We start from the raw sequence: 20,542 nt of genomic DNA, 5'->3' as shown, positions 1-20,542 counted from the left end.
ATCTTTATCTTCCGATGGGATACTGACAGTGACAGTTAGGGATGAGCGATAAATCACAGACTGTGATTTTGTCACCGATATTTTTAAGTCGCAGTCACAGTCTGTGACACGATATCAAAAGTAGCAGCTACCGGAGTCACAGTCTCTGTTCACCATTTGCAGTCGCAGTCGCAGCTTTTTAGTTCAAAATATCGACTGTAGAAGCGCGAGCAGCGCTGTGACTGAGCGAGTCACAGTCTCTGTTCCCCAGTCGCAGGCTTTTAGTTCAAAATATCGACTGTAGAAGCGCTGTGACTGGGCTGTATCCGCCGTCCTTGTAAGTGCTGCTCTCTGTATCCTTCTGATTTTGAGCGAACTACTGTACTTTGAGCGGGCTTGGCTTTGCACCCTATATCGTAAACAGCGCGAGATCACAGTAGCAGTCATTCGGGGTTTGGGTTTGGAGCAGTCACAGTCGCAGTCACAAGTAGCTGGTTAGCCGTTCGAGTGATGCACGCCAATGGCATCGTCACAGTTTCGTAGTTTTGAGTATCACCGCACGGAGCGCCACCGTAGCATATATCGCTGTGACTAGTCACCGATATTTTTAACCGATATTTCTTTGTCACAGTCACAGTTCCGAGTGATATTTTAAAGTCACTGATATTCTCATCCCTAGTGACAGTCTGACAGACGATTATCGGCGTGACAGGTTGACCAGCATAGTTTGAAAAAATTATGAACTCGTATTGTAGTATACCCATAAAAGTGCAGATGAAATAAAGAATCGAACGCATTTGTTCTCAATCCCCTCCAAACCCGGGAAGTAAAGCGGTTCCAAACAGTTCAGTTTATTTGTTTAATTATTTCAGCGGATACCTCAATATTTACATGTAACAAACCAAAGAAGTACAAAACTCAGAATGTCTGGTCATAAGTTATTTATTGGTCTTACATCAATGCTACCATGTTGCAATATGTTTGAAACTTTCCAGATTCACCTGCGGTTTAAATAACATTTTGTGTTTCTTTGAGCTTAAGCTGTTACTTAAGCTATACATCTAGCTTAAGCGGCGTTGGGGAAAGCGGCCCTTAAAGTCTTGCTTATATTATTGTTGTTCATATAAGTCGAGTTAAACAAACTTAAACTTAGGTAGTGTAGGGTGTCGCAAAAGAGAGAGCGAGCGGACTACATGATCACATGTGAGTGAGCTGTGTCGCTGTGTCATTGCAGTACAAACAGAGAAGTAAAGGTACAAAGGAAACTTGCTTATGCAACGACTTTTATTAAAAATTCTATTATTACTGTATCTTGCTATCATCTCATTATCATTATCAACAAGCACGGATAGCTCAGAGATAAGGTTAATGGGTCATAAAGCCAAAGTTACCAGGTTCGAGACCCGTCTGGACAAAAAATTGTATTATAGTTTTTTTAATGAAACTATTTAATCAATTTACTCAACTAATAATATTATGCTTTTCATATTTAATCTTTATTATTTTGTGTTTTTATGTTTAGGCCCCATGTGATGGCCCTTCGCGTTAAAAATTGGTTGGTTGGCCAACCGTAAGAGTGCCAAAACATACCGTTGGCCATAACCTTCGACAGAAACGTTAGGCCAACGATTTGCCAACAATTTTTGCTACTTGGACAGGTGCAAGAATTATAAAATAAACTGAATAAAATGGAATCCTGTTACACCACAATAGGTTACAGCGAGGTCAAAATGAACCAATCGTTTGGAAACGGACATGGTGCCTGCTCGATCCGCGCTGTAGAAGTTCACAGATAAATATTTGGTTATATGAGAGCCAAGGTTGTAGTACAATTTTTTCACAATTTTTATTAGGTATGCATCCTGCAACCACGGCCACCTTTAGCCGCGGCCTTCGAAGTAGCAACATCGCAAGTAGTGTTACAGTGTAACAGTGTAACAGCTGTTTTGTTTGGATGCAGCTATAATGGTATTTGTGTATTTTTTTAAATACGAAAGCTTAGTTGCTGGGCTATGAAAATATTAACTCCGCTTAAAATAATGTACAAAATAGATTTTTAATTTAAATATTGTTTTGGTTTTCAATTCTATGTTTTATTTTCAATCTTTTAATAAATTTATGTTCATAAATTTAATTTAAAATGAATAATACGCGAATGAATGAAATGGTGTCACCTGTCTGTCATGCTATTTTATGGGACGTCTGGCGCTAGACAACACTACTTGCAACGTTGCCAATTCTACCAGGCCGCAGCCTGAGTTAGAGGTGGCCGTGCTGGTATAAGTACACTACGGTGGCCGAGGACGCGGCTAGTCACCCACCTCAATGTGCACTGATCACGTAATCAACAAAAAAACATCAGTCTTCAGTGTGCCGATCGAATTTTGTTTGTCAATAATTGGGTTTGGTTTTACCTCTAAAACCACTTCAGTGCAGTTTATTTCCTTCTAAGATGCATAACGTTAGTGGTTAGGTAGCAGTGGCTTTTCTAGGACCTCTAAAAATGTGTATAAAGGCCCGATACGTTTTTAGGAAGAAATGTAGGGCCAATGTATAATTTATTTACAGGCTCCAAATGGGGCTGGCTTTAGTCCCTATAACCTCAATCTCTTTGGAGTCACCACTGGTAGTAGACAAAATAAAAGCAAGCACCTCAAGAAAATGCAAACGCAGTGAATAAGGTCAAAATCGCGATTTTGGACGGATGATTTTTTGGACGGGAAATTGCCATGAATCAAATCCACCAAACCTATGATTGCATCAGTGTAAAAATAAAAATAAAAGTAACTTCTTTGAACCGGGGGATAAACATGGGGGCAAATGTAATGTTTCTACCTGTTATGTAATATAAAAGAGTAGCTGCATGGTTGCTAAATCGATCTAGCCTTTGAAAGCAAACTAGATTATTAAAAAAAATAAAACCAAGTCAAGTAAGTACTAAACTGTCAGTGTCAAACTCAAACTGTCAATAATATTGTCACTGTGTGTAAAATTATTATAAAATTTCTTGGTTGTGTAAGAAAGTTTCGTGTTAGGCTAACTTAGGTGTTTAAGGTAATTCTACCACAATCTATAAGATTTTAAAAATTAAGAGAAATAACTAATGGCTTAACCCTAGGTAGAAAATTTTTTTGGTCTGATATTAACTTACTTTTAAGTTATTGGCTGTGTGTGTAGTGAGTAGCATCAACTCCTAACTTTAACAACTTTAAGTCTTTTGACTATTTTATTGTAACTTGTATTTGTTTATTTATTAGTTCTATGCTGGCATTAAATTCACCATAAAAAAGCTTTCTTAATATTTGAATGTCGTTTGGCTATTTTGCTTAAGCAGCTTCTTTGGATGCTTAGCTTTTGTTTTGCTCAGTTCCTTGAAATGAAGTTCAGTTTCTATTCATTGGTTAAACAAGAATGTTATTTTTTTATTAGTTTTATTACTTTTAAATTTTATTTGACACAGTCTAAGCCAACAAGTGTTGGGCAACGACATAGGAGTTGGCTTGAGCCAAAAGGAGTTTTCTGAACCTGAAGTAGACACTAAGTTTGGGAAATTATGCACTGGGCCGGATTTAGCATTTTGGCAACCCTAGGCCCAATAATGTTTTCACCCTGAGTCTGGTAAAAGTAACAGATAAGTTAGTAAGTTAGTGGTACTACAAACCTTTATCAAAAAATTATGTCAGGCCTTAACTTTTATTAATTTCTTTTAACACCACTCCACAACACAATTTTATCATTGCAGGTTTTTTGAAGAATTTACTTGATTCAGGGGTAGACTTCCGTAACTTATTTGTTGTCAAAAATAACTGAATAAAAATATCGATTACTGGTATTCAATTGTTTTGTTCGATATATCGACCGATATTCGGTTTTCATTTGATATATCGATCAATATTTTAATTCGGTTGTTTTTGACAGATACGGAAGTCTACCCTGATTCAGTCCAAAATGCCGTCTAAATAAACGTTTGCCTGAGGAACAATTATATCTATTAGCCTAAATAGTAAGCTCACATCCGTGACACTGAAACAAAACGATCCAACCCTCAGACTAGGGATCGCAGACATCCTCATTTTGCCGGACTCGTCCTCTTTTTGGGTAACTTACCTACTTAAACAACGTCGGTGGGGGAATTTGAGCAAAACCTTAAATTGTCCGGGATTTATACAAAAACAAAATTTTATTCCTGAACGCATAGTATTCCCCTCAGTAGTAGCATAGTATTGCCTTTGTTTTGTATTGCCTGAATGAAAATTAAAAGCAAATATTTTAGTGATAAAAATTAATTGGCAAGCAAATGGAAAATTCTAGTTTAAAATTTCAAAAGCTTACAATATAGCCTAGGCTATGTTTATAGGAATTGTCAGACAATATTCAGTTTAAAAACATTCCAAAATGTTGAAAGTTCTAGTACCTTTCTAAAACAGTCTAAACACTTTTTTAAAAGCCCTTAAAACACATAAAAGTAATTCTAAATTTAAAAAAAAGTAAGGTGACCCCCCCCCTCCAAGGTAGGCCTAAGTTCCGCGAGTCATAATTGTCCTCTTTTTTGATGGAGGGTCCCAGTGAACCCTACCTCAGACCATTAACAAAGGATGGGCCATTGCTGCTGCTGCCACAGTGGCTTCAAATATCATGAACTCTGTATGGTAGGTCAGGCTATAACTTACCATAGATTAAACATATGTTACTCCCTTAGTAGATTTGTTATCTTTATGGATCAACTGAAGACAATTGCTTTTATTTTAGTTAGGCCTAAATTTAAAACCTCGTTTAAAGAAATAAAACGCTGTAATCATAAACAATAGCTCGTCTTCTGGGTATATTGCAAGAAATTCAAATACAAATGATAAAATTAGGCCTAACCCTAAAATAGTGGAACAAAACTTTGTGAACACTAGTTGCCCGGTGTCACCAACATGAATTAGACATGAAAAACAATCTTTAGATTTAAACAACAATGTGATGAGAGGTCTGCTTGTGTTGGTTAATAGGCTACTATAGTGATCGGTGATACTGCATCTAGATTATGTTTGCAAATCAACGATACCGATCCTCAGGCCTGAGAAGAGAATGACGGCATTAAAATGGCGGTTTGAAGAAAATTATATTTTTTACAAAATCTATTGCAAAACTCTAATATGTTTTTTGGTAATAATTTTAAAGACAAACTCGTAGTTTTTTCTAACATCAATCTCAATATATTTTATATTTTAACTTGATCCTGCAAGAGCGATTGGGGTTTAATACATTTGGACTTATTCAAAAGTAAAATAGTTTTCTGTGCTGCACTCTGTAGAAACACTGTGGCACTATTTCAAATCATGACTAATGCTAATACAGAATGTTGTGATTATTCAAACCTACAAAATAGTTGGTGAAAGTAAACATCTGCTTTTAAATTATATTTATTTGTAAACATTGTGGATCAAAAAGTCTGACATTGGCCCACTTAAAACCCTCTAGGGCAGAGCCCTTTTGACGGATCTGCACCAAACTTCACTCGAACCATCCTTGAAAGATGCTTAACAATGCCTGAAAGTTTCATTACAATCTGTTGAGCGGTTTCGGAGTCCATAACATATACACACACACACACACATACGTACATAGTTCCTCTTTTATAGATATAGATTTTAACTTGATCCTGCAAGATTATAAGCTATCAAAAGATTGGTTAATAGCTTTTAATTTGTGAGGTGAGGGTAGTACAGTAGACTCCCTCTTATCCCGACACCTTTTAAACGGACAGACCACACTCTGTAGAAGTGACATCTCTTATCCGGATAATTTTTATCAGCACATTGGTTTAACCGGACTAGATCGGCAGGAAGTGGGTGGTACTGAAAAACAACTGTTCTCGTGGGAAAGATTCGAGACCAGTGATTACAAGTCTAAATGCAATGCTCTCCTAATTTTAAGTCAAATACTGTATAGAGTATGCATTTAAACGGTCCGTTTTAATAAGATTTTGGGTACGTCGGTTTAACCGGAAAACCGTTATCCAGACTGGCCTCGGTCCCGAGGAGTCCGGATAAGAAGGAGTCTACTGTAACAGTATTTTGACAATAACATTGGCATGCACCCCTGATCACTCCGAGCAGTAACAACGAGCCAGCTTAGTGGCTGTTCGCTGTTGTAATACGATGCGGCCGCTCAACATCATCCCTACAGCCTTTTCTTGTGTTTGAGACCAATGTTGTAATGAAGTTGATTCGTAATTTTGAAACTTAGTTTATAACTTTACGAACAATTATTTCTTCCAGCAAACTTCAACATAAGAATACAAAATATGTTACATCTATTTAATTTTATTTCTAGATATTTTTAAAATTTATTTTTTCCCAGCCGTACGCCCCCTGGGAGCTTGCGCCCATAGGCCCGGGCCTACTGAGCCTATTATGAAATCCAGCCCTGATAAATGCATAATAAGTTCTGGACATATGCTCACATACGAAATATTCTGAGACAGGCTGCGGGGCTAGGTCCCAATGTGGCGACTCTTGGAATAACCGGGTTGTTATTTTTGTAGCCATGTAGATTTATTTAGTCAAAATTTAAGATAATAGATCTTGAGCCTAGCGTATGGCAGAATGATAAGGAACATTTTTTGAAAATTGTCTGATGGCTATGTCTAACTGTCTGATCTACTCCCAGTGCAAGTTAGAATCAATTTATTCGTTACATACCAGTTTAATTCAGGCAATACATAAGTTGAAGTGCAAGGTATGGGTTAGCTTTGTCGATACTTGGTATCCCTGTTATTGCATTACAATACAGTAGGCTATTGCCTGTTTGCTTTGGTGAGTTTATAATGAATCACAGAAGTCCAACTAGGCCTAATTAACAACTTTGAAATTAATTTGGTCCATCATATTTCTTTTAACTTTGTAGGATGGACAGGAGGTGGCTAAATAAAAATTCATGGTGTTGCATTGTCTTTGCACAGTCATAAGAAATGTTGGCAATCCAAGCTTACCAATATTCAAGTAGGCTGAGGAATAGGCTACGGTACTCTAGAAATAAGCTAACTTATTAGACAACATTACACTACAACATGACCACTATGACAGATAACATAACATCTCTTCAAAACCATATTGTATAATGTATAAGTATATTTTCATAACCAATTTATTAAAATACATCTAAGCCTGTAAGTTAAGTTTTGTATTATATTTTATTCAACACCTAGCCTTAAAATTAATTTAATTTCCTTTGGCAGGTAGGTTGAAGCCATGACTCGCCATGCAAGGAATTGCACTGCTGGTGCAGTATACACTTACCATGAGAAGAAGAAAGACGCTGAAGCATCAGGTTATGGAACTCAAAACCAAAGAGTGGGCAAAGATTCTGTGAAGAATTTTGACTGTTGTTGTCTAACTCTTCAACCTTGCCGAGACCCTGTAGTCACGTAAGATACATCTTTACTCTTATATGAAGCCCAGATTGCCTTAAATCTTTTGACTCATAACTTAATGCCAGAAATTCATAGTAACATATTTTGAACACTTTGGGATTAAACCCTTGTCTGAACCATAAAAAGGCCAAACCATCTGAATCACCATAACAAGACCAAATCCTTTTTATAACCATGAAAATCAAGTGCACAAGATTAGAAACCTAATTAAGCAATAGCATTAGCATTATACTGTCCAGTACATCCCTAGACAAAGAGCTAGTGACTTGTTCATTGCGTGACTATAAACGAACCTGTGCTATAAACTATGTCGATGTAGTTTACAAAGATTTTGTAAACGATAAAGCATGACAAACGATATTTAATTTATCACATATTATATGCCATAAGTGTCCTTTTGACCCTCGCTCATTTCCCAACCTTGACTTTGCCTCAGTTGTTACTGTTAATTTGAGCTCATATCAAGAGCCACTTTTAAGCTCATGTTATCAAATGTAGAGCCTAATATTATAATGAATTTACACTATTAAAAAAAAAAATTCTTTAAGTATTGGTGTTCTCTGTTGTTTGATGTACTTTTTATACCATGTGGTAGTATGACAATATACCTATAGGTATACCACTTTCATGCAATTTTTTATATTTTTAGTGAATTTCCCTATAGGGGAAGTAGCTATTACCGTAGGTATCATGGCAAGACTTGAACCCGGGACCGATTTACTTTTTCATTTTAATGTCCTCAGAGGCAAAACACTATTCATTCAAATTTGTATAAACGTATGTATACATATATAGATATGGCTTGTGGAGAGACCATTCTACACAGTTGAGGAGTTCATAAACTAGTGAATATCACCTATGTTCCAGTGAGAACTAAACAACCCCCATAGTAATAACCATCACTACCGACAGCCCCTCAAAGCCCATCAACTTTATGCTGTTTTATATTTAAATCTCTGTAATGTTTGCTGCCTATTCTGTACTCTATGTTGTTATGTTCAAGAATAAAGTATTCTGATTCTAGCAGTTACCCGGCGCGCGTTGCTGCGTTAACAACTATTATTTTAAATTTGTTTGTATTTTTTGTATTATTTTGCATATTTGTGTCTGTTTCAGTAAGAGTGTGACGGCCTGGCATATATGCCTCATTTTGTTGTCATTTGTTAACTTTGAGCTTAAGCTGATTGGCCTTAAACCTGGCCCGTTGGCTATCACCGAATATTTGCTAGGTTGATGTGTCAACCGTATTTAGCAATATTGTATTTTATTGAACTTCATATAAGTCTCCAAGTGAACCTTAAAACTCATACTCCAATTCATTTCATTACTTTGTATCCCTACAATAATCCTAACCAGACGTCGTGGCTTGGCCGGATATACCCCGGAATGCGCTGACTTTGCAGTGCATGTGTGTCGCGATAAGCAATGTTACATTTCTAGACACGTTTCTCACTTCAATTAGTTTCATTAGCGCCTGTTGTAATCGTTTGGGCGCAGCACTAGACGGACAGTGAATCATGGACTGAGCGCTCAGCGTGCACTGATTGGCTGACGATGGTCATGTGATGCTTCAGATGCTTCCGCTCTGACAACGCCGAAGCCTCGCAGATCGCGCCGAGATGTAGGGTCCTAAGGTCTGGTCGGCGCTCGCGGTCTCACCCTTTCTTTTACTCTTACTCCTTTCTTCTAAGTCCGTGTATGTTCTAAATTCAGTATTGTAATTCGTAGTTTATTCGGTCGGTTGCGATTTGAATTGTAATGTGTTATCTTAATCGATGAAATTGTTAAAGCTTAATTTTTAAGTAATAAAGTGTTATCTGATCCCTCATCCACGAGTTAAATTGGTCTCCTGCTCCCAGCCGCTACAAAGACTACAAGAGATGGTGTCGACCTGTGACAAGAGTGTGATTTTACTTTCCCTTCAACAGTCCCTATGAGTGTTTAACGTTTTAGTTTACTTAGAGTTAAGCTCATTTTTGATGACCACACAACATTTCTCATTAAACATGAGCACGGTTATATTTTGTATTTGAGCAATGAAAGAGGATTTTAAATTTTTGTTACAGGTCAGAAGGATATTTGTTTGATAAAGAAGCTATTTTAGAATATATAGTGAGGAAGAAAAACGAAATAAGCAGAAAGACAAAAGAATATGAAAAGCAGAAGAAAAAGGAAGAGGTATCGTATGAATAATATTGTATGTTTTTCTGACCTGTTTGTATTTCATTTATTTATTTTTGGTCACTTAGGCCTAGACACTTTCAATGGAGCAAATTTAAATAAACTATTCAATTACAAAATAAAACCCTCCAAATAGTTTCTATAAAAAATCATTTAGGTTTAAATTTTACTATTTCTTTATAGATTTGTTAACCTTCATAAACTCTTAACACATGAACAGTCTATTTTTTTGCTAAATTCATAAATACCATACATTCTTTTACAAGAAAGGTAAACTGTGACTGTGGGCAAGTTAAAGTGTGTGTTTGACTATATTTAGAAAAAGAAGAAGTTAAGGGGAAGGAAAGCAAAGGTTTGGAGTAATAACTTTGAATAATGGCAAATGCCACTGTGCAAAGTAAACCAACAAACATTGATACACTAGCCTATAGGCCTACTGAATATTGCATGGATTTGTGTTATTTTTTCAGTCAGAACTGGCAGAGTTAGCTGCTGCTGAGAAGGCATCGAAGCTGAACAGCTTTGTGAAGTCTGAAAATAACATCGTTAGCTCTCCTAGAGATGTTTTTAAGAAAGGTAACTTTAGAATATCTTGTAAACTTAAAGTTAAGTTAAATTAATTGATACTGTATCTTCATTCCAGATGTGACATTGGTTTCAGACTGAATTCAGATACAATAAAAATATAAAAGCAGTTGAAAACTAACAATGAAGTCAGGGCCGGTTCTAGGAATTATTCAGAGTTAAGCGAACACCCGAATAAGCGCCACCTAGGATCCCCCCCACCCCACCACCAGGAACATAACTTAAACCCTATTTGTGATTTTTTTCCAAGAATTTTGGGAAGAACTTTTTTATGAGTTTAGGTTAGAAGAATACTTGCAATAATAGACTTTTTCAACTAAGTACTGTTTATTATTGACAGAAATGTAATATTTTTACAATTTACTCATCATATTTATGAGTGAAAATTTAAAAACGTACGTTTTCAGGAAAAGCACTTTGCAAATTCTTTTCCCCTTTTTTCAAAACTTTTATTATTATTTCTATTTCATTAACATTTGAAGTTTCATAAAATGTCCATGGTAACGCAATATCTTTGGTAGTTTCTTTTTAAAAGAGCATCTTTAGTGGAAAAACACAAAATCCTGTCACGACCATAACGGATGTTTAAATGAATATTAAAAATAGTTAATATTATTTTTATAACTATGTTTTGCTATAAACCTATTTACTTTTATGACCATTATACAATAAAAAGGTCACTGAGCTTTTGGTATATTTGGTTTTTCTGGGAAAAAATAAAAAAACTCAAAAAATTGAAAAAAGCCAATAAAATCTTGTTAAGTTTGTATAACTCCGAAAAAACTTACCTGAGACCCGAAAAATCGTTATGTTTGTATAGAGGTGTGCTTCTTTTGTGTATAAAACATTGAAATATGACGATATTTTAATTTTTGAATTTTTTATGATAGAAATCATAAACGTGATGGTCAGGGTCAAGCGGTACGGTCGTGAATTGTCTGGAATAATCTATATCTTTCTAAACAATCCTTCAATTATCCTGTTAGTTATAATAAAAATATGTGTTTCAATTGAACTAAACTGTTCAATTTACAATTATATTAAAGTTATTGTCACGACCAAACACACTATAATCCATAAGGCTGGATTGGTCGGTCGTGAAAAAACCCGCGATGGTCGTGAAACTTTGGTCGTGAAATTACGTGTTATTTGACTCTGTTCTGGCGGTAGCCCTGCACCTCATGTTCGAGGATACAAAGTGGACTTCTAGGTTAATCTAGCAATTGAAATATCTTATAAACAAAAATTAACACCATGTCTACTTCATCGAATGACTACATACGGTCATGGACACACCAAAATTACAAAAAACACAATCTTTCCCTTATTAATCTTGTAATTCCTCCTTTCAACTCAAAACGACCGGCACTACAATCCTGACATACACCCCGAACTAGTCTCTAAAACCAACTGACGCCAGGCTTGCCACTGTCGTGCTCCAAAGTTGAAAATTTTTCCCAAATGGTCGTGACGCCAAATCGAGGGACAGACTTATTTTGTCATGGTAGTCAGTTTTTAATGACAATAAAATTATAATATGCTCCTTTTTTGTAAGTTTAATAACCATTGATGACATAAAAATATGGCTTTATATATTTCGGCATGAATAATTAGTCTAAAAACAGCGTGAAAGTTGGTAAATGCACCCTAGGGACACGTCATGGTCGTGAATTTTGAGACTTTATAAATACGAAAAAAATACCTAGAACCTATTTAAAACCAAATAAATGTGTGTAACATGTTGCCCCCGTCCCAAAAAATATTAAAACACATAATAATAAACTACAAATCCAGTATCTACGAAGTAAAAGGCCAGGGACATGAAAACGTACGTTTTTAAATTTTCACTCTTATACACTTTAACAAAACCCAAAATTAACAGTTTATCTCTAAATGTGAAATAAATTTTTACAGGATAACTTGGATACGATATAGGTTTTTTTATAAAGCCTATTTAACAGGAGTAGGTATAGATGACAAGAGAGGAATTTTTAATTGAATATATTAATCATGTAGAAAACATGAAAAACCAAAATGTATTATACCTTCCCAAAAATAATACAGAATGTTCAATTTGAACAGTTCAAAAGTTCCTACCAGTTAAAAATTTGGGCCTACTCTCCTAGCTTTAATCTTGACAAATTCTTTAATTGCTGAGTCGGTATCAGCATAAGACACTCGTAATCATTCACTTATCAACAATCATCAAAACAATACCAATACGATACGGTATACAACTAAGAGTGCAATTGCAATACAACGTAACGTACTGCTCTGCTCTAGGAGGGGAGAGTGGTCAGGGGAAGAAGGGAGGGGGATGTTTCTTGTTGTGACAAGTGGCGCTGCGCGCTTATCTCGAGCATGAGTCAGAGTCATGAAATTAAACCATAGAGATAGAACCATAAACTCAGGCGCCGCGCTGTACGCTGCTGAGCCTCAGCTCACTTCAAATCGGAACTGAATTCAATGCCTTGCTTTGAGTTGAAGTTCTACATTGTACAAGTATATGCATTTTCTAGTGCTGTTGGTACAAACAGAATAGGGCCTAAATGCCTTTGGTGTGGTGTTTTGAATACTTGAACTCTGAGTGAAAACAAATTTAGTTGTTCACTTGTCAGTAAAGTTGTTTCCAATTTAGCCTTCTGAAAAAAAAATTGTGTCCCGTTAGCGCCACTTTTTCGTGGCGCCATATGCGACCGCGTAGTTCGCGTATGGGTTAAACCGGCCCTGAATGAAGTTTTATTACAGTAACAAAATCTTAAAAAATTCAATTAATAATTTATTTAGATTATTTATATTCAATTTAAAATTTCTGAATCTGAATACTTAAAATAAGGCATTACTGTAACTCAACATTTCAGGGCATTGTTTATCACTTTCTGAATGATTTAAATAGTTTTAGCTATTTTTTTGTAGGCAGAAATCTTACTCTATAATCATTTTTACGCTTAATTTGGAGTAATTGAAAATCAACAATCAAAGGGAAACTAAGATAAGATAAGATCTTTATTTCCATTAGATATTCTTTTAAATACATTGGATTTATCAGGATGTTGCCTCAAAAGAGGTAGATAGTATAATTTTTGCTATGGTTGCAAAATAATTTGGAATCGGTTTTAAATAGCAAATATCAAAGCAATAATTTACTATTTTTATTATTGATTTGCAGCTTCAGGAAACTTTTCTGTGTTGTTAAATAGTATAAAAGAAATATACATATAAATTGCTTTGGTTGATTATGACATTTATTAGCCTTAAAAAAGTTTTACTTTTTCTTCTGGTTGGCTGCCTAGAAAGTAAAACGAACTTTCTGTTATTTTTTAAATTGTAGCCTATAGCCTTTTTTAGTCCTTATAGAATTATTTTGTTTCAGAAAATGGTAATGATGGCCCATCAGTTTCAAACATGGCTGGGGGCAAAGCCAAACATTTACCTAGTTTTTGGATCCCATCAAAAACTCCAGAAGCACGCAAAACCAAAGTAGAAAAACCAGTAAGTTTATTTTTTGTTTGCTGTATATGGAACTCAATTCAACATTGTTGGTTCTGGATATAGTGTGAAATAAATTGATTAGGTACCATAAACGAGCCCTGTATTAGTGTTCCATGTTCCAGTTTCCCTTCCACGTTTCTATCGTGGAATTCCCCTAAAATCCCCACTTTTTGGGGGGCATTTAATAATTTCAAAATCATAAAATGAAACTTCCTGCCAAGTTTGCACAACCGCCAAAAGGACATCTTTGTATATTTACTTAGAAAAGTATTAGAGAGGAGGGTCTTGACTTTTTATTCACCCTGTAGATCATGAATACACTTTTGAATTCTTCTCAATATCGGTACCAGAAATATTTACAAAGCCTGAGCATTTATAAAATATAATTTGATTCATTACAGGACAAAAACGTGCTTTGTCCCATGACGGGTAAACCACTTAAGCTGAAAGATCTGATTGACGTCAAGTTTACGGAGGTGAAGGATCCGGATGACAAGAAGTCCCATCTGGTGAAGGAGAATCGTTACATGTGTGCGGTAACTCACGATGTGCTCAGTAATGCTGTACCCTGCGCCGTCCTTCGACCAACGTAAGTAATGTTGGCATTCTAGTTTTGTACTGGGTCGAGAGGTTCTGTTTTCAATGCTCAGTATGAATTCTGTTTGCTAAATGTAGAATTTGTCTATGTCATATTATAAGTGTAATTTAATGAAGTGTTGGATGCTCTAGGCCTACAGCTTCACAGAGAACCTACGATGTATTATTGGATGGAATTTTTATTTCATGTACATATCGATTAAAATATTTCATTCTACAGTATATAAATTTTAAATGTATTGATTTTCTGTTTTGTGCACTCTTTTACCCTAGAATTATGTACTTTAAAATGGCTAGGAGGAGCAGTGAAGGTGTATTAACAATACATCATTTTCAGATGATTGTAATCAATTATAGGCTACAAAATTTAAGTATACTGTACTATACTACCTTTTTGCCATAGTGACAAAATCTTGTTCATCTGCAGCAATCCTAAATCTTTAGTTTACTTTTTAGAGTTTAACTGAAATATACTTGAATTAGAATGAAAATTTTAAGAATACCAACAGGGTCCAGTGAGTAATAAATTAAAGAAGTGTAATGGTTTTAAAAACATTCACAAATGAATTATATGATACAAGAATTAATATTTTCCCCTTGGTACTAAAATGCAATGCTCTTGAATTACAGCCTGATAAGTGATGATAAAACATCAGATTGTTAAAAGCGCCTTACCACAAAAACTCAGTTAAAAATTAAAATAAGACACCTTTCACTTACTTAATCCTACCTCCTCTTCAAGCTTGGGGCCTTCAATGTGCCTTTTTACCTGATCTAGTAGCTTCTCTCTAAATTCCTTTTCATGTTATGTCTTCTGTCTTAACACCTCACTATCCTATTCCTTGTGTTTCTTGCTATTCCCACTTTCCTGCTCACAGCGAGGTTTACTCAATGCCTCCTTTGTTACACAAACTCTTCTGCAATGTGTGAGGAGGAAGGTCTATTCATTAAGTTTCTTATTTAACTGGAGCTTCATATACATAATTTTATTAATAAGTTTATTTTACTTCTTGTTTATTTTACAGGGGAGACGTTGTTACGATGGAATGTGTTGAAAAGTTAATAAAGAAAGATTGGATCCATCCCCTTACCAATGAGAAACTCACAGAGAAAGACATCATCCCTCTGCAAAGAGTAAGTCAATAGTTGTAAAATGGTTTCATCTAGGTCCTACACCTGTATTTTTGTAAGCCTTTCGATATGACAAAGGTAAATAAAGGAATATTCCTGTTTGGAATAGACTTTTTGTTAGGGTTGTGCAAATAGTAATTAAGGATCAAGCCATTCCAAAAAAATTTTTTAGGACGCTGAAGAGAAAAATGTGTGATTTAAATCTGTTGAAACACCAACACCAAATACATTACCTTTATAATTGAATGTCATTTTGTCTGACAGTATATAGAGTAAAATTAAGTATAAATTTGTAAATGATTTTATTAGGCTATCATCTCTCTCTATGTATAAAGTTAAAAAAGAACACAAAAACCCTTGAGAATACCATAAACCTCAAGCCTATCAACATCAACCACATTTTAATCACAAAGTTCCTGATGAGAAATTCCCAGCAATCAGATTTTTACTAAACCTCGTTCATACATGGCGATTTTACTCGGCTGTGACTAAGACTACAGTAGTGGCTACTTAAGCACAGGTCACACTAGGCTGGCATCAGCTGTGAATTAAAAGAAGCCGGTATCAAGGATACTGTCATCAAGGATCCTCAGACTAATATAGTGTTTTGAGCCATTTAATATGTAAGCTGATAACTCAAAAAGTAATCCTGAGAAAATTGTAATAAATGTATGTTTTACAGGGAGGAACAGGGTATTCCAAGACAAATGAAAACCTAGAAGGAAAGCATGAAAGACCTGTCTTGCAAGCCTAAACATTCATCATCTCTTATATTTATGAATTTGCTCCAAATAGAATATTTTTATGTACTATTGTGGTCTTATTCCCTGTCAAAATTATTACCCATTTTATTTAGCTGTCAAAACTTAAGGTAAATCACATTCATTTTATTGATTTTATGTTATTCCTTTTTTGTTTCTTTAGGGGTGTAGGCGTTTGTCATTACCCATGTCAAATGCCCCATTGCTCCCTCCCAGTAAATAAATCCTAAATAATATCAATGCAAACAGACTAGTGTACTAAATGTGTTCTACCCGACGCTAAGTAAAATAGCTTATTCCCAATATGGAAAATTTGTTGAAAGTCAGTAAGTATTAGGAGTCTGCGGGTCCCCAAATTTTTCGGTCAAATGAGAATTAAATATTAAGTATGTTAATGACGTTAAAAGACACAGCAGAGCAATTGCCGCAATGCCAGAGCCAGTCATCTACTGACAACAACCGTGCCACAGGAAACGCTAGTTCACCGATGATTCCTCACAAACAATCCAGTGGTGGGAGTATTTGAGGAGGGCCTCACCTCGCCTTGTGACGTCATCATCATTATTAAAAATTTTCATAGCCAAGCAACAATAAAATACAGCTTTGTGTCATAGTGTTGATTTAAAAAAATTATATAAGTATTGGTGATCTCCCTCTACTAAAAGCCATACATAATCTTTTTTTTTAATAACTAGACCTAGTGCCTATGCAATTATTATTTATATAACACTGTGCTGGTGTGATGTATACAATTCCATGTTGTTTACACTATAACAGAAGAATACCATTATTTATTTTTGTACAATATTTTAATGTATGTTTCAGTTAACAAAACACTTTATTCTTTGAAGGAAGTTAATTATAAAATTACTAAACTCTTAAAAAATAGTAACATATTGTTGTTTTGAAAGGATAGGCTAGGATTTTGAAAACAAATTCAAGTGTACTCTTCTCTTCAGCCAAGAGGCACTGCCTAATGAGAAATTAAAGCACAAAAATGATTTGATCTTAATCAAGCTGAATAATGTTACCTTACAATATTGCAATTACAGTCAGGGATGCCCAGGGGGGGGGGCAGTGGCAAAGGGGAATCTTAGGAAGGGAATTTAGTGATGGATTTTTACTTAACATATTGACATTAGTAATTTGTTGAGTTTTAATTTGTAGACCTATAATGTTTTTTTTTTTTTTTGTTAAATTTATACACCTTAACAGTTACAAAAAATTTAATTAAAAACAAGGTAAATAACTATTCTAATATAATATAATAAATACAATTTTGGAGATTCACATTTAAAATTTGTTCCTAGCATCAACTCTAAGTTTTCCCAACCGCGGGGGAAGGTATTTACATATACATATAGTATTGTAAATATATAGGCTATGTATAAATATATTGAAGGGAAGGACAATACCCAACAGCCATATATGTATATTTATGTATTTCTATGGCACTGTGAACGCCGGACTACCAAATTCTGAAGTTGACTCGCGTGTGACACCATCTTTAAGTAATTTTTGTATGTGCTGTCGCAAAATTTCTGTTTTGGGGGGTGAAAATTGGTAAGGTCTGCAACGTACTACATGGTCTGGTTTTATACTGATACGGTACTGAACTAGATTGGTCCTACCTAATGTTTTGGTAACTGTGTCTGGGAACTTGGACAACAACTTTTCTAACTTACACTTTTGTTCTGTATTGAAGTTAGTACCGAACTTGGGGGCTGGTGGCTCCTGTTTGTCGCTAGTTTGTTGCGGTTGACCTAATGATAGAACTAACGGCATGGTGTAGGGAAAAGTTATAGAATTTTGGGCTATATTTATTATTGCTTTAGTTAAATTTAAAAAATCTAGGCTTAATATGACGTCCACAGGAAGATGATTAGCGATGCAGAATTTTTTGGTCCATGCGAGGTAATTAACTTTGAAGTGTAGGTGTACGTAGTGTGTTAATTTTAGTGGAGTGGAGGATGCTGTTGTGACAGTAGCATTGACTTTGTGTATCTGTCCAACAAGAACACCCTGAATTGATTTGACTTTATTTAGTAATTTATTTGATATAATTGAGCATGAGGCTCCTGTGTCGATGAGTGCTGGTATTGAATGATTGGCTATCTTCACGTTTAAAAGTGCGGAATCATTTAGTGGTGCTGTTATAGATTTGATTTTAGGTAATGGTAGTTTTTCCTGAGGTTTGTAAGCTAAAGGGCGTCTATTATAGTAAATTGGTTTTTGGGGAATCAAGGTCCACCAAAAAAACTTGATTTTGTAATTCTCTTAACATTTGCAATTATATACTAGTTACACTCCTATTTAGTAGCACTATCTATCGTAGAGGGTCCGGCAACAATGTGGCGATTGTTGAAAATTGGTTTTTGGGAGATGAGGTCCACCAAAAAAAAACTTGATTTCTCAATCATCTTAACATATGAAATAATATACTCGTTACACTAGTCTTGAAAAGCATCAATTGTATTGGGTCCGGAAAGAATTTGGCGATTGTCGATAATTGGTTTTTGGGAGATCAAGGTCCACCGAAAAAACTTGATTTTGTAATCTTCTTAACATAATGCAATTATAATACTGTACTCATTACACTCGTCTTGACGAGCACTATCGATTGTATAGGGTCCGGAAATAATCTGTTGATAGTCAAAAATTGGTTTTTGGGAGATCAAGGTCCACTAAAAATACTCGATTTTGTAATCTCCTTAACGTATGCAATTATATACTCGTTACACTCGTCTTGACAAGCACTAGTTGTCGTCAACCGAAAAAACTCGATTTCGTAATCTTCTTTATATTTGCAATAATATACTCGTTAGTCACTACACTCGTCATGACGAGCACTATAGATTGTATAGGGTCCGGAAAGAATACTGTTTTGGTAATTTTTCTAAAATTCCTCAAAGAGATTTTTTTTTTTAAGAGGTTGGCGACTTCTTTTAACCTTGTATTTGCCCGTCCACATAGACTAAGCGCCCGTGCGTGGAACGTTTGGCTCCAGAGCCACTGGGGCGGAGCCCGAAAGGATTTTTGAAATAAGAATATGCCTATATGTTAATCGGGAATGTGAGCTATCATCATGCCAAAATTCAGCCCAATCCGACCAGTATTTTTCGCATTCACTTGTCACAAACATACATCCATACATCCAAACTTTCTCATTTATAATATTAGTAGGATATTTGGCAGTGATAAACTCAGACTCCGCTGAACCGATTGCCACGAAACTTGGTACATACGTGTAGAATTTCATGGAATAGGTTTATACACCATCAATTTCGTGATCCGTCCAATCGGCTCCGCCCCAGTGGCTCTGGAGTTTCCCATGTTAACCTTATGAGAAATGAAATTAATGAATCTTAACAGCTGTTTCAATAAAACAAGTTGGTTCTGTTCTATGATGTTCAATAGCATTAAAGTTACAAGGATTACCAACAGGGTGCAGCACTATTATTTCTTTTACATTTATGACAACAGCTAATTTGCAACCAAAAGGTGAGTGAGCATAGCGAACGAACTTCAACCTGGAGGCGAGTTAGCGTAGTGAACGAGCTAACCTGAAGGCAAGTGAGCGTAGCGAACGAGCTAACCTGAAGGCAAGTGAGCGCAGCGAACGAGCTCCAACCTAAAGGTGAGTGAGCATAGCGAACGAGCTCCAACCTAAAGGTGAGTGAGCGTAGCGAACGAACTTCAACCAGGACGTGATTGAGCCGAATAGAAAGACCAAAAATATTGTCTACTCACTAGCATTAATATAAGAGCAATAATAAAGAATCGGTTATCCTTTGTACTATATGTGTTTCAGTAGTTGTCGTACGTATTTTAATTTAGTTATAAGCACTTCATATACAATAAGACAATTAAACGTTACGGTACTTAAATTATAAATAGTCAAAGGCAAGACAACGTCTGCCGGGTTCAGCTAGTTCTCCATAAAAACAACATAGGGATTTGAAATTTTAGTTTTTTGGATTTTTCTCGGTAACCGTTAATCATACAACAATGTTTCAACGTACTTAATTATTTCTTTTCTCAAGCTCAACAAAATGGTTTAGAAAGATATACAAAAATTTATATTTTTATGGTAAAAAATGGAAAAAACCCCAATTTTTACCCCATAAGCCTCATTTCCCAACGTCCGATCATGCTGGTTTGCGAACTCGTTCAATAAAACGGATTGTAAAGAAATACAAAATTTTAAATTTTTTTGGTTAAAAATGGATAACCCAATTTTTATTCCATAAGACCCCGTTCCTATCGTCCGATAAATCTAGTTTGCGAACTCGTTTGAATACATGTAAGCTTACACGCTTTTACCAAATTTTATCAAAACAAAGAAAGTAAATCGGTCCTGGGACCTGGTCTTACCATTAGACCTACGGTAATAGCT

At 35.4% G+C, this 20,542-nt stretch overlaps 1 protein-coding gene across 2 annotated transcripts; it reads left to right on the top strand.

The window, feature by feature from the left end:
- Positions 1-2,935: 2,935 nt before the first annotated feature.
- Positions 2,936-16,195, top strand: LOC128994972 (nitric oxide synthase-interacting protein homolog). Of its 2 annotated transcripts, none has more exons than XM_054419834.1 (8): positions 2,936-3,033; positions 7,205-7,393; positions 9,466-9,577; positions 10,051-10,156; positions 13,539-13,657; positions 14,059-14,246; positions 15,280-15,388; positions 16,068-16,195. In XM_054419834.1, exons 2-8 carry the CDS (start codon positions 7,218-7,220, stop codon positions 16,137-16,139), a joined length of 882 nt encoding a protein of 293 aa, XP_054275809.1. In that variant the 5' UTR covers positions 2,936-3,033; positions 7,205-7,217; the 3' UTR covers positions 16,140-16,195. The 2 variants fall into 2 exon arrangements, with proteins under 2 accessions (XP_054275809.1, XP_054275810.1); XM_054419835.1 differs by having other exon boundaries at positions 2,966-3,033; positions 7,209-7,393.
- Positions 16,196-20,542: the final 4,347 nt, after the last annotated feature.

Source organism: Macrosteles quadrilineatus, unplaced genomic scaffold, assembly GCF_028750875.1.
Source record: "Macrosteles quadrilineatus isolate MER2022 unplaced genomic scaffold, UCM_ALF_1.0 Scaffold_5__1_contigs__length_97177068, whole genome shotgun sequence".
NCBI lineage: Eukaryota > Metazoa > Arthropoda > Insecta > Hemiptera > Cicadellidae > Macrosteles > Macrosteles quadrilineatus.
This window is presented reverse-complemented; position numbering and strand designations above follow the sequence as displayed.